The 14041-nt window shown below is 55.9% G+C and overlaps 1 protein-coding gene across 1 annotated transcript in view; it reads right to left on the bottom strand.

Annotated features, from left to right (window-relative positions):
* Positions 1-7800, bottom strand: part of RGS12 (regulator of G protein signaling 12) — a 94738-nt gene extending 86938 nt beyond the window's left edge. The window contains 2 exon segments of the mRNA XM_029235959.1: positions 5922-7751; positions 7753-7800. Of these exon segments, the coding sequence (XP_029091792.1) occupies positions 5922-7751; positions 7753-7800 (1878 nt within the window).
* Positions 7801-14041: the final 6241 nt, after the last annotated feature.

The following is a 14041-nucleotide window of genomic DNA, read 5'->3' on the forward strand; positions in this document are numbered from 1 at the left end:
GAGGCTCCCCCCTCCTCCTGCAGGCTCCCCCCTCCTGCAGGTTGGAATGTAGCGGAAGCTGTGTCTCCGTCTGCACCTTCAAGTGGAGGCACAGCCGGGGAACCTGGCTCCTGATGAACGGGGAGCCTCCACACCAGCCCTGGGCAGCCCCACCCAAACTCTTAACAAACTTAATAAAATGGAAAAGCATCCATTTATAAACATTATTTAACTCTCGTCAACAATGTCATACACTCGGCTAAGTCTACAAGTGATGCCCTCCCAGTCCCCAGCCCAGTATCTCAGGGCTCCCCAAGGAGGAAACAGTTCAGGAGCGTTGCCCGGGTCAGCGCACTAGGAGTCAGAGCATTGGATGTGACTGGGAGGAGGTGGGAAAAGTGGGCCTTCTCTTTGGCCGGTTTCCCTCCAGGCTTCCACAGGACTGAGGGGTCCCAGAAAGCCGGGATCTGGACTGAGCTAGGATATAAAGGACCAAGAAGACAGTGACAAAGCCCTCGTAAAGGAGCATCCTGCAAAGATGACTGACTGGACAGAGAACTGGTAGGACTCAGAGACCAGCTGGTGACTGAGTGCAGTGGTGTAGCCCCTCTAAGAGCTGGCTTGCTTTGTGCATACACAACAGAAAGGCTGCGTGCCGGACTTTCAAAGGGAACATTTAATACAAAGAGCTGTCAAGTATAACATGGAAGCAATCATAAACACAGAGACCACTAAAGACCATCCTAGGGCTGCAAGAGAGACAGAGACAAAAACAGAGAAGAGAGAGAGGGCGCTATGGGGAGGGCGTCCTGGCAGTGGCCGCTCCCCAGGCCTGGGATCAGGTGTGCTTGCCCCTCACTGGTCACAAGCAACACCCCTCAGGGGCACAGGCGGCCAAGGCTGGCTTAAAAGGAGAAGCTGGGGGCGGGGGGTGAGAAGTCCACTAGGGGTGTGAAAAGCTCCAAGGTTTCCCCAGAACCCACAAGGCCATGGAGGGCTGTGCCCATGCGCAGCGCTGCGGCTGCACGGGCAGGAGTGGAGGCCCAAGCGGGGCCATCAGCTGCCTGGCTGAGCACTGAAGGCTCCACACACACAGGCCGCTTGGCAAAGACCGAGACGGACCGGCTCCAGGCATCGAAGGAGATCTCTGCCCCGTCCGTCACTAGCTGACCTCTAAGCGAACCAAGCCGAGACCTCGTGGCCACACACAACAAAGAATGCACCGGACAGAATTTGCTCAGAAAAGCCCCTAAACAAACAACAACAAACAGCAAGGAGGGGAGAGCGCATCTCCGCTCCCAGGACAGCTGCACGCTGCGCGGGGCGCCCTGCTGAGTTTCTGGGTTGCGCGAAGATCAGATGTTGTGTGCAGAGGGCGCCAGATGCTGGGCTGAGCCAGGCGGCCGAGTCTCTCGCCTCTTAGCGCCCAGCGCACACCTCTTTGCCAGCGCCGGACCCTGGAGCTGGGCCTTGCAGACGGTACTCTGCCGGCGCGGGCTCGACAGCCGGCTCTGCCAGCGGGGCTGCGCTGGTTCCCGTCGGGCTGTTTTCCGGGCGGCGGGAGCAGGCTGTGCCCGCATCCTGCTCAGGGCCATCGTTCTCCGGCAGCCTGTTCCCCGGGCAGCCCTGGCTGCAGCCCCACGGCCTCCTCCCCTTGGTGCTAAGCCTCCGCCTTGTTGCCACCCTTGCCCCTCTGCCGCTTCCTCCCTGGGGTTCCGTTAGCGCTCGCTTGGCAGTGGGCCACCTCTGGTCTGGCTACCGATTCTTCAGGCTAACGTCTCCCTGTTCAAATCGCTGGTGTGTTTTCTGTCTCCTGGCCAGATCCTGGCGGACACAGCCTGATTTTGCACAGAGTAAGACACTGAAGCCACTGTCACCACGGAGAGGAACTGACAGTAACTCCGGACACCGACTGCTCGACCTTCCACAGCCTCTGGCCCCTCCCCATCCTACTCCTAACGCCTCTTCCTCTTCGCATTTCCAGCACTTCCTTCCTCATCCCTTCCTGGCCTGTCCTCCGCTCATCCTGACAAGCCTCCAGCCAGCTCGAGCCAGGCCAGAAGGGACACCAGGAGGCCCACCTTAGGACCCTGGAAGCTTCTGCCGCTCCAGCAGGGGCTGTGGGATTAGACTGCACTAATAATGCAGGGGAACCCAGTTAGCAAAGACCAATGGATACACTTCCAGAGATTAGAGCTGGAACACAATACAATACAATTTATTACTACTTATTTTTAGATAAATCATGTGTCCCATCACGTCACGAAAGGAACACCACCTGACTGTGGGCAAGTCGCTCGATGGGTATAAACCCTACTCTCCTTGTCAGTAAGATAATGAGCTCATAGGGCAAATAAGGAAATAAAGCACACTGCAAACACTGAACGCTACACTGCTACTTTCCAGCACTGGGAGTATCAGTCCCATGTCCAGTACTTCATTCTTTTGTTACAGTATAAGCAATAACAGCCAATACCTTCGTTTTCACTACATTTTTGTTGAAGGTTAAAGAACATTAAAAAGAAGCCCAAGGCCCTCCTAAGTATAGTCCACTGCTCTCTGACAAAGGGGCAAAGACAATACAAGGGAGCAATGATTGTCTTTTCTACAAACGGTGCTGGAACAAGAGATATCCGCATGCAAAAAAAAAAGTGAATCTAGATACAGACCTTTAACTCAAAACGGATCATAGACCCGGATGTAAAATAAAAAACCATAAAACTCCTAGAAGATAGCACAGGAGGAAACCCAGATGACCGTGGGTTTAGTGATGCCTTTTTGGTACAACACCAAAGGCACGATCCACCAAAGAAAGAATTGATAAGCTGGACTTCATTAAAATTTAAAACTTCTACTCTGTGAAAAACAATATCAAGAGAATGAAAAGACAAGCCACAGAATGGGAGAAAATATTTGCAAAAGACACATCTGATGAAGGACTGCTACTCAAAATAAACAAAGAACTTAGGTGGCGCAGTGGTTAAGAATCCGCCTGCCAATGCAGGGGACACGGGTTCAGTCCCTGGCCCGGGAAGATCCCACATGCCGTGAAGCAACGAAGCCCGTGCGCCACAACTACTGAGTCTGCGCTCTAGAACCCACGAGCCACAACTACTGAGCCCGTGTGCCACAACTACTGAAGCCTGCGTGCCACAACTACTGAAGCCCACACACCTAGAGCCCGTGCTCCGCAATAAGAGAAGCCACCGCAATAAGAAGCCCGCGCACCACAACGAAGAGTAGCCCCCGCTCGCCGCAACTAGAGAAAGCCCGCACACAACAACAAAGACCCAACGCAGCCAAAAATAAAAACAAATAAATAAATAAATTTATATTAAAAAAAGGAACTAAAGGCCTATTTCTTAAAAAAAAAAAACTCAACAGTAAGAAAACAAACAATCTGTTAAAAATAGGTCAAAGATCTCAACAGACACCTCACCAAAGAAAATATACAGATGACAAGTAAGCATATGAAAAGATGCTCAACCTCACATGTCATCAGGGGAGATGCAAAGTAAAACAACAGTGAGATGCCACTACCTACGTGTCAGGACGGCAAAAACGCTGAACACTGACACCACCAAACTGGGGCCCAAATGTGAAGCAACAGAAATTTTCATCACTGCTGGTGGGAATGCAAAATGGCGCAGTCACTTTGGAAGACAGTTTCTTACAAAGCTAAACATTCTCTCACCACACGAGCCAGCAACCCCACTCCTTGGTACTTACCCAGAGGAGCTGAAAACTTATGTCCACACCAAAACCTGCATGCACACAGATGTTTATAACAGTTTTACTCAAGTTGCCGGAACTTGGAAGCCACCAAGGTGTCCTTCAGAAGGTGAACGGATGCATAAACTGTGGTACCTCCAGATAACGGAATAGTACTCAGTGCTAAAGAGAAATGAGCTATCAAGCCATGAAAAGACACGGAGGAACCTTCAATGCATATCACGAAGTGAAAGAAGCCAATCTGAAAAGGCTACAGACTGTATGATTCCAACTATACGACAGCTGGAAAAGGCAAAACTACGGAGACAGGGAAAAAAATCAGTGGTTGCTGGGGGAGAGCAGGGGAGGGCTGAACAGGCAGAGCACGGAGGACTTTTAGGGCAGTGAAACCACCCTGTCTGATTCTACAATGGTGAATACACGTCACTATAATCTGTTCAAGCCCACAGAATGCGCACCAGCAACAGCGACCCTAACATAAACTATGGACTCCGGGGTTACTGACTGTGACAAAGGTACCCTCTGGTGAGGGATGCTGATGGTGGCAAGGCTGCACGCCTTTGAGGGTAGAGAGAACTCTCTGTGCCTTCCTCTCAATTTCATTATAAACCTAAAGCTGCTCTTAAAAATAAAGTCTTTAAGTCAAGAGAGACGACGAAGCGCAAGGTTTGACTCATGAACCTGCTTCGTCCTGACTGCTGAGCCTTAGACAAGTCACTTAGCCCTCAAGGACTGGTCACCTCGCCTGGAGAGCAGGGAGCACGGCACCCTCTCTCTGGGTCTCCTGAGGTCAGAGGCCCTGTGGGGAGTCTAAGACTTGCCACCAAGTGAACGGGCATGAGGGTGCACCGCAGTCTGCCAGACAAACACCATTTATTCCTGCCAGTGTAACAATTCACATGCACAGTGGCAATGGAGAAAACCCATTTGTGGGTTATGTTAAAAGAGGTGGTGAATTCCCCAATTTCTGATAACATTTTAGCCACCTTCCAGGGCCTTCCCTCCCTAAGCCCTCCCCCAGCCAGGGAAGCCCAGGCCAAAGCTGCCGCCCACGCCGCCCACACTGCCCACACCGCAGGTGAAAGGAGACCCCAGCCCATGCAGTTCCACCGAGGGAACGGGAGGGAAGGTGCGCACAAGGGCAGAAGTCCCGCTAGCCCGGCCACTGTAGGAATTCAGTCAAAACCTGCGTGACTACAACTGTGTTTTATACAAAAGCACAAATCTATGCTTAGATACATCACAGTGTTACATGGTCGTTTAGGGGAGCTAAAACTATGGGAGACCTGTCCTTTCCTTCGTCTTTAAGTTTTCTCTGATGTGTTCTACGATGAAAAATAGTAAGACTTGGGAAGGGGACGGATCCTGAACAAAACGTTCAACAAACTCCACAGCCCAGGCCACAGCACTCCTCCAGTCTTTGGAGGGTTTTCCTGTGGGATTTGCAGCTGCTGGGAACAAAAATGTGAACAAACGCAGAAAAGGTGTTTTAAATCACAAAGGTCCTCTGAGAACGGTTCCTTCCAAGCCAGCCGAGCTGAGGGCCAGCCCTCCTCTCACCCTCGGCTGCGTCTCAGCCTGCCCCACCAGCACAGATGCCAGCACCGCCCCAGCCTGCCAGGGCCAGCCCTCCTGCTGTGCTGAGTCCCTCCCCCGACTCCGAACCAAGCTCCTGGCCCCGCCCCCAGCTGTCTGATGCTCAAGCCACGAGCCACTGCCAACTTCAGCTGGCGTTTTTCTCGTAGCAGGACTTTCTCAATGAAGGACTTTCTCAATGAAGGAAACACCAAGGTGAAGCTCCCCGTCCTGAAGCGACCAGTCTCTGTGCTTCAGAATTTTCTCGCTTCAAAAGGGCCTGAGGCCTCAGCCACTGGGGCCAGAGACAAAGTGGGCTTCAAAGGGGCTGCCGGAACAGGCCCCTCCAGCACCCACGGCAGCAGGAAAGGGTGGGCAGCGGGGAGGAGGGCCTCCCCCTGGCCAGGAGGTCACCATCTCTTCCACCACCACCTGTCCCACCTGACGTCCCGCCCCGCCCCACCCAGAGCCAGGGCAAATCCAGGCAGACGTGCCCTGAAGCCGACATAGGCCGCCAGGGCAGCCAGAGGAAGGCAGGACTGGGAACTGGGCAATGAAGGTGCCGTCGCACATCAGTAACTGACCGAGTTATGAGAGCACGCTCACCTTTCCTGACCCTCCCCTAACAGGCTTACCTTTTTGTCTTCCTTAGTCTTTCTAACATTTCGATGGGGGCCGAAAATGTTCTGCATCCCGAGAGCCTTCCTGGCCCAGTCCCTTTTCTGGGTGCTGGGCACGGGCTGCGCGGGGCTGCCCTCCAGCCGGTAGCGGTCAGCGGGAATCTTGCTCATGGGAGGGGGCAGCGTGCCACAGTTGATGCTGGACCAGCCGTCGGTGGAGTCCGTGTAAGACTCCTGGTCGCTGGTGTGCCCGCACTGCCACTCCTGCAGGACGTGGACCGGGAGCCACCGCTGGCCAAAGCCACCACCGGGGCCCGCAGCGCCCCTCTTGGAAGGAGGAACCGAGCACCGCAAGGATGCCGGGGGGCCTTCCACGTGAGGAGTGGGCCCCAGGTGCTTACCGAGGTCCCGGCACCTGTCGGCCTGCGGAGCGGCCTCAAACGGGGCCCCCTCGGGGTCGTGGCCAAAGGCCCCGTTCCAGGGGCCGCCCCAGGGCTGGGAGCCCCGCCCGACCACACCCTCCCAGGCGCTGCCGCTGGGGCCGTGCCTGCTCGAGCTGGCGCCCAGGTCCAGCACGAGCACCCGGCTGCTTCTGTCCTCGTGGGTGAAGTTCCCGATGCCGCTGTCGCTGTTGCTGCTGTTGCTGGTGTTCTGGTGAGCGTCTGCGTCCCCGTCCGCAAAGGCCCGGGCCCGCACGCCCTCAATCAGTTCGCCCATGTCCCGGTACAGCACGGAGATGAACTGCAGGACTGGAAGCGAGGACGCAGGGAACTCCAGGCAGCCGTTGGTGTCAGGGTCGGCTGTGCACTCAAACCCGAAGCGCCGGGCGATGCCCTGGTGGATCTTGTGACTGAACAGGTCCGGGTCCACCATGAACACGTGGCAGGATGTCCGCAAAGCGCCCTCCTCCTCCTGCGCCAGGCTCCCGTCGTCGGCCGCCTGCATGGTCACCAGCCCGAAAAACCTCCTGTCGTCTGGGCACACGGCGCTGAATGCCAGCCTCTCGGCCGGGTATCGGGCCACGACAGCGGCCTTGTCCGTGCAGAGCTGCACGCAGTCGTGCATGATCTGCATGGTCACCAGTGAGTGGATCTTCTGCTCGGCCCGCAGGCGCCGCAGGCAGCCCCGGATGGCCTGCACGCTGTCCGATTCCAGGCTGCAGCTGGTGGACGGCAGCTCGATGGAGCCCAAGTAGCCCACAACCATGGCCACGTTCAAAATGCTCGCGTCCACCCCAAAGTCTTCATGAGTCTCCAGCCCAACGCTGAAAACAGAATCATCATTCACAACTCCCGGTATCTCCTCCTTAGATAGCAGGCTGGTATTTGGATTATTTACACTTTCATGGCCAAGGTCAAATCGCCCAGTGGCTGATTCTGAAAGGGATCTTTGTTTCAACTTCAAGGGCTCTGAACTGCTTGCTCGAAGACCGGGGTTTTCAAAGATCATGTTGAGAATTCCTCCGGACTGCATTTCCTCAACGACTCTCTCTGCTCTGTTTATACCTAACGCCTTAGAGTCGAGCTTGGGCTTCAGCCAGCCTTTTCCTTCATAAAATCCAACCTCTTCATCACTGGAGCAGGACTCCAGGTGGCCGATGCCCTCACCAATCACCATGTGCAGGACACCAGAACATTTCCCAATTAACTTCACCACGTCCTCATGGGATGCTGTCTTCACATTGATCTCATTGACAGCAAGTATCTGGTCGCCAGCACGGAGGCCCACAAAATCCGCAGGGCTGCCTCTCATGACACAGCTGAGCACACAGGGCGCCTGCCCGGAAAGCGCAAATCCGTACCCTGCCCTTCCTCTGGCCACCTCCACGCTCCGCATCCGGGGGGGGCGCCGTCCCGAGCAGCGGCCGCTCCCCCAGGTCCCCTGCTCTGTACATCTCAAAGTGCTTCCGAGACCAGGAGCATAGCTCACTACGCCGGCGGATCCGTGGTTCAGGGAATGCTGGAAGCTACCATAGTTCTCCTTGAAATAATGCCCTAAGGAAGAAGAATAAAGAGCTCGTTGTTAAAGATCTCATATTTATACTGCTTACTGCTACTACCCAAACATAAAAAGATAACTCACAACAAAACCATCACAGGAAGAGTCTCTCGTTGCCACACAAATGTCAACGTGAAGGAGACACACTACCTCTGTGCAGCAAATCTTAAAGTCAGCCTAAGAAATCTTCCAGAGCAGAAGGCCTTTCCCAGGGCTGGTATCCTCCCCAACTCGGATCTCGCCAAGGCTAATCCCACCCCGGGTTTGAGGAACACAGGACTCCCGCAGAATCTGCTTCCTCCCTGTCTGGATGGAAAGAGGAGAGCCCTTGGACCCTAATCACTCAAGGGTGTGGTCCAAGGACCAGTGCCCAGCTCCCCGGAGCTCCCTGCCATGCACTGAGCCAGGGGCAGAGCCGAGGGTGGAAAGGCAGCTGCGTGACCCCTAGTCCAGCCCCGTCTTTGATCACAAGCTCCCTCCACGCGAAGTTCTCCCCCAGGAAGGGTTGTCAGCTTGTTTTCCCTCATATCCACCACCCTCGCTCAAGTAATTTATTTTGAACAAAGCACCGTGTGGAGAAAACACATTAGTCTGAAATATTGGGTTGGCCAAAAAAGTTCGTTTGGGTTTTCCCATAAGATGTTACAGAAAAACACAAAGGAACTTTTTGGCCAACCTGATACTATAGAGGCTGCCTGACAGCACAGAGGAAACAACCAAAAAGAGCAAAGGAATTTAAACTTAACTGTTCCAGGGGGATGACTTCACAATAGAAAGTACTGGTTGTCACTGAAAAAAAACCCATGTCGGGATCCCCAAGACCACCGCTGGGTTTCCAGCAGGAGGACACGCAGGGCTCACGTATACTCAAGGCTCTGATCCATCACAGTGAAAAGCTGTGAAGAAGAACCAATGAAGGGAGAGGGCCTGGGGGCAAGGTCCAGAGGAAACAGGCGCTAGCTTCCAGAACCCCGTCCCGTGGAGTCACGCGGGCCACACTCCACCCCCGAGCGACACGCTGTCCCCAGGGAAGCTCGTCAGAGACTCAGAACCGGGGCTCTCATTGCGGGCCTGCAGGCTCCGCAGGCCCCTCTGCCGGGCACACACCGAACTCCAGCCCCGGGGAGGGGGGAAGGGTGTCAGCACAGACACAGCAGGGGAGGCCCAGGGAGCCCCCATCCCAACACCCCAGCTCCCGGACGCCAGCCCAGGGCCAGCCCCGCACACAGGCCTCGCAGAGGGCAGCAGCCAGGCCCGCTGGGAGGACTCCTCTCCCCACAAAACCCTTTAGAGATCACTTTGAAAAGCAATACAGTGAGTGATTGTATTGTGAAGATCCAAAACATAAGAGAACATGTTTTTTAAAGAGTATATGTTTTTTAAATAATTGTTTTAAAGTTGTCAGGAGAAATTCTCACGTCTTGGGATAAAGTTTCCAGTAACAGAAGCGTAACTCAGAGTAACTGATGTATGCACACCAAAAAGTGAAAGAACTGGACGAAATGGACAGTATGCTATTCGATGACTCCAGCAGCAGCTGCAAGTGACAAAACACTGACATGCAGGACGCACGCTTGAGTAGAATTATTTCACGACAATAAGAGTGGAAAGACAATTTATTTATAAACTACCGTGTTATTCAATATCTAAGTGATGCTAAATTAATCATTTAAATATTAGGACTGGAATTTAACTAATATTCACCATTAAAAATGTGTATATTAAAGTCTGCCATGAACTATGCTTTAGGGTCTTCTCATTGGATCTTCTAAAGGGGTGTGGGCTACACAACACCCCAGAGACGCCACGTCCAGATCCCTGGAACCTGTCACCTCACGTGGCCAAGGGGACCTTACAGATGTGATGGAGTGAAGGGTCCCGAGATGGGAGGTCACCCTGGATTCGCCAGGGGCGGGGAGGGGGCTGTGATCACAGGGTCCTGGCAGAGGGAGATGGGAGGGCGGTGGGAGGGGGGAGTCAGAGAGCAGAGCAACGGGCCTGGAAGGGGGGGAAGGGGCCTCCCCGGGGGCCTCCAGGAGGAACCAGCCTTGCCCGCACCCGGCCTCCGCCCACGACACTGATTCTGGACTCCTGGTCCCAGACTGTAAGGGCGTAAATCTGAGTTGTTTCAAGCCACTGAGTTTGTGGTCACTTGTTTCAGCAACCACTGGAAAACTCGCAAAAGGGGAATCGCCCTATTGGTGGGGAGAGGGGATGCAGTGCACGCGTGACACATCCCACCTGAAAAATGCTCACAACAGCGTCTGGCTCCCGGCAGTGTAGGCTGTCACCGTGAACTCACTGGGACAGGGTTAGCGAGGCCCTCCTGGTTCCTCCAGGAACAGAAAACCCCCGGCTTTCTCTTCCAAACAGTAACAGACGTTGCCTGTATGAAAAAAATAATTTCCCAGTTTTATATGCAGAATTACTCCATGATTCATCCGACCACCATGGAGTCACAACACTGTGTGACACAATATTCAATGACAGTCTTGTAGGTGGTTTACCCAAACATTTCTATTAGACTCTTACTGTCATGTTCTTCTATCGATTAAAAATAGTTTCTAATTCATACTAGTAATATCTTGATACCTAATAATCACATTTTGTAATCCAACCTACAGGTTAATTTTTCCTTAAACTGTATCAGTTAATAGTAAAACTGGTGGAACAGACAGTGAAATTCAGAAGAAACCCCTGGGCGCTAGTTTCCAACCTCACCCAGCACGTCTGCCACCCGGGCTCCCGCTCTCGCTCCTGCGCTCAGAGGCCCCGGCTTCCGAGCTCTGTGCAGAGGCCAGCCCCGACCCACTGCGCACGGCCCAGGTGATCCACACGTGGGTGACAGCACTTGCAACACCCCGACTTGAGACCGTCTGCTACGGGCTGAATGTTTGTGTCCCCAAATTCATACGTGGAGATGCTAACCCAGTGGGATGATCTGGAGGCGGGGCCTTTGACAGCGATCAGGTTGGATGAGGTCTTGAGGGTGGAGCCCCCACGATGGGACTAGTGTCCTTGTGGCTCCAGAGGAGACACGGGAGCCCCTGCACTCTGCTCTTCACCATGTGAGAAACCAGGAAGTGGGTCTCACCAGACTCCGGATCTGCCAGCGCCTTGATTTCGGACTTCCAGCCCCAGAACTAGGAGAAATAAACGCCTGTGGTTTAAGCCCCTCGGTGTAGGGGATTCTGCTACAGCAGCGGAGCGGACGAAGACATCATCTAATCAGCCAGCCTCCTTGTTTCGCAGAAAAGGTAACCAGGTCGGAAAGAAGTGCTTCTTCCAAGGGCCACCTCCCAATGGCTCAGTCAGCTAGGACACCAGGGCCTCCCCTCTCTGCACACCCCGCTACCACCGTCAGCCACTCATCCTTCAAACCAACGAGATCTAGAAATAAACACCAGGTGCCTACCCCTTTCCACGATTTAGATCTGGCACAAAATGAGTCCTGTCCTGATGAATTTCTCCACTCACAGGCACCGAGTGAATGCCTACCTGGGCCAGGCAGCGCCCCAGACCAAGAAGCTACAGAGAGGGTCCCAGCCCTGCCCAGCAGCCCGCTGTCCCCAGAGAGGGAGGGGCAAGAGGAGGCGAACAGCCATCACTCCGGAGCAGGGCGAGTGCCAGCCCCGGCCCTATGCTCGGGTGCCCAGGAGTCTGCGGCAGATGGGCCGGGAAAGCCATCCCAGGAGGGGGCGACTGGCACAGCCGCAGTTCAGCCTCCACCTCTGCCCATGAGATGGGCGATCTGTGGGGACAGCGCTGCGGGTCTCATGGCTGTGCCGCAAAGGCTACAGATGTTCACGGGGCAACAGGCCGAGCTGAGCACGGGGTCAAAAGACCAAAGCAACAAAGAACAACCACAAGAGGGCGCAGAAACGAGCGGGAGGGAGAGAAACTGAGGACCAGGAGGCAGAAAGCACCCAGCGCACGGAGGAGAAGCGGGAAGTCCAGGAATAAGGGCAAGACAGCCCCGGAACGGCGGCAGTGGGGAAGCTGCACGGTCCACGGCGTGCACCGCGCCGCTCTGGGGGCTTTACACTTACTAACTCATATGAGTGAAACGTCGCTATGAGGTAGGTACGATTATTATTCTCATTTTGCAGGTGAGGAAACGGAGGCACAGAGAAGTGAAGTAACTTGTCTTCAGCTGCACAGCTAATCAGTGTCAGAGGTGGACTTGAACCCGGCTGTTCTGGGCTTCCTCTCTCCCCATGCAGAGGGGCTCAGAGAGGAAGCGGAGCAGTGGTGGGACGCGCCCAGCAGCAGACCCCTGCTCCTCAAACCCATCCCCAAAGCCACTGTGTCCCAGCAGCTACCTACAACCACTACCCCAGCAGTGCCCACAGAGCCAGCACCCGCCACACACCACCTCCCCCGACACCCCTCAGGGACACACACGCGCACGGAGGACCCAGCACACCCCCAGCAGACACACGTCAGGATGCACGCTGGTGGTCCCTGTGTTCCGGCCGCCTCATCCCCCCGGTCCATTCCAGCGCCCGTTCCCGACCCCTGCGAAGCCCTCCCAAGCCCACGGCCACTCCGCCTGCAGCAGTGCCCAAACCACCCGGGAGGATGCGCGGGTGGACTCCGCTCATCAGGGCCACTTCCGGGCCCCTTACTGCCACCAACAACCAACGCCCTCGCCAAGCTTTCCTCCTGAAAGGGCCCCTTTTCCACTGCCTGCCACCTGACGCCCCCCACCGACGTCAGGGAGACCCTTCACCTGTTCATCGGTGTCACCGGGCGCCCACTGTGTGTGGGACTGGGCCAGACACGGGGCTGCCTCAGGAGGGAACGGTCCCTTCCTGTGAAGACCTCTCCGCAAGGGACCAGGACCCGGAGGCTCCAACGGCAGCAGCTTCCCGAGGGCGTCTGCATAGCTGCTGCTCGGGCCACGCAGCCTGGTGAGCGGTTCCCAAGGGACCCTCCAGGGAGGCAGCCCAGCTGCTGCGCTCCGTGCATGGGGCAGCACTGTCAGCTCCATTGTCCCTGTCCCCTCTCCCTGAGGACCCACTTCCTCTCTGAACTCAAAGCCCCCACGTGGGTGACCCCAAGGCCTGACCCCCGAACTCTCTCCTGAGCGCCAAACCCATTTCCTGAGCTCTCAGCCGCCCATCACCTCTCTCTGCGTGTCGACACCCAAACACACCTTTGTTGGAAGCACCCTTCTCCTCTTCCTCAGCCCCAACATCCGCCTAAGCCCACCCACCCTTCTAGGCACCAGGCAGTGCCTCGGTCATCCCCATTTCCCCCTCCAGGCCATCCGTCCCACCCCGCCGCACCGTCCCCCTGTCCCCAACACCTTCCACCCACCTGGACGGCCCACCCCCCGCCTTCTCCGTCCCCCCTCCTCCTCACTGCAGCGGCCGCTCTCGCGGTCACCCCTGTCCAGCCTGCTCCTCTCCGGCCACACGCTGCCCCCGTGCCCCGGAGCCCCCCGTCGCACCAGCCCCCTCAGCCGTCCTGCTTCTCCCGCCCACCTCTGCTCCCTCCACCCCGCCCGCCAGGCATCAGCCCAGGGACGCTCCTGTCCCCCGACTCATGTCCTCTGCCCCCATCCGGGGCCCCCCTCCCCCGCAGGAATGGCCTGGGCTTTCTTCACAGCACGTGCTGCGGGGCCGCCACGACATAGGGCGCCCGGGCCCCTGTCCAAAGCCACGTTCCCAGCCCCGGGGCTCTCAGCACTCCCGTCAACCCCGCAACTCTCCTCTGGTCACTCACGACCACCCAAACCCACCCGGCCTTCGCCTCCCTGCCCTCAGCTCGTGGCCTGTCCCCTCCTTTCCAGAGAAGAAAGACACCTCGCAGGCCCTCCTTCTGCAGTGCACACCCTCCCCCTCCGTCAGGCCAGCTTCTCCCCCAGGCCCTCGACGCCATCCCCACCACCTCCATCCCCACCACCTCGGGGGGCTGACACCGCCCGCCTGGGTCTGAAAACACCCAAGCCTCTCTAGCCCTAAAAGAAGTAAAACCCCTCAGTTGACTCCTGAAAGCACTGAAAGCATTTCCTCTAAGATCAGGAACAAGACAAGGATGTCCACTCTCACCACTTTTATTCAACATAGTTTTAGAAGTCCCAGACACAGCAGTCAGAGAAAAAAAAAGGAAATAAAAGGAATCCAAATCGG

The sequence above is a fragment of the Monodon monoceros genome, unplaced genomic scaffold (genome assembly GCF_005190385.1).
Source record: "Monodon monoceros isolate NGI ecotype Baffin Bay Population unplaced genomic scaffold, NGI_Narwhal_1 Super_Scaffold_20, whole genome shotgun sequence".
Lineage (NCBI taxonomy): Eukaryota > Metazoa > Chordata > Mammalia > Artiodactyla > Monodontidae > Monodon > Monodon monoceros.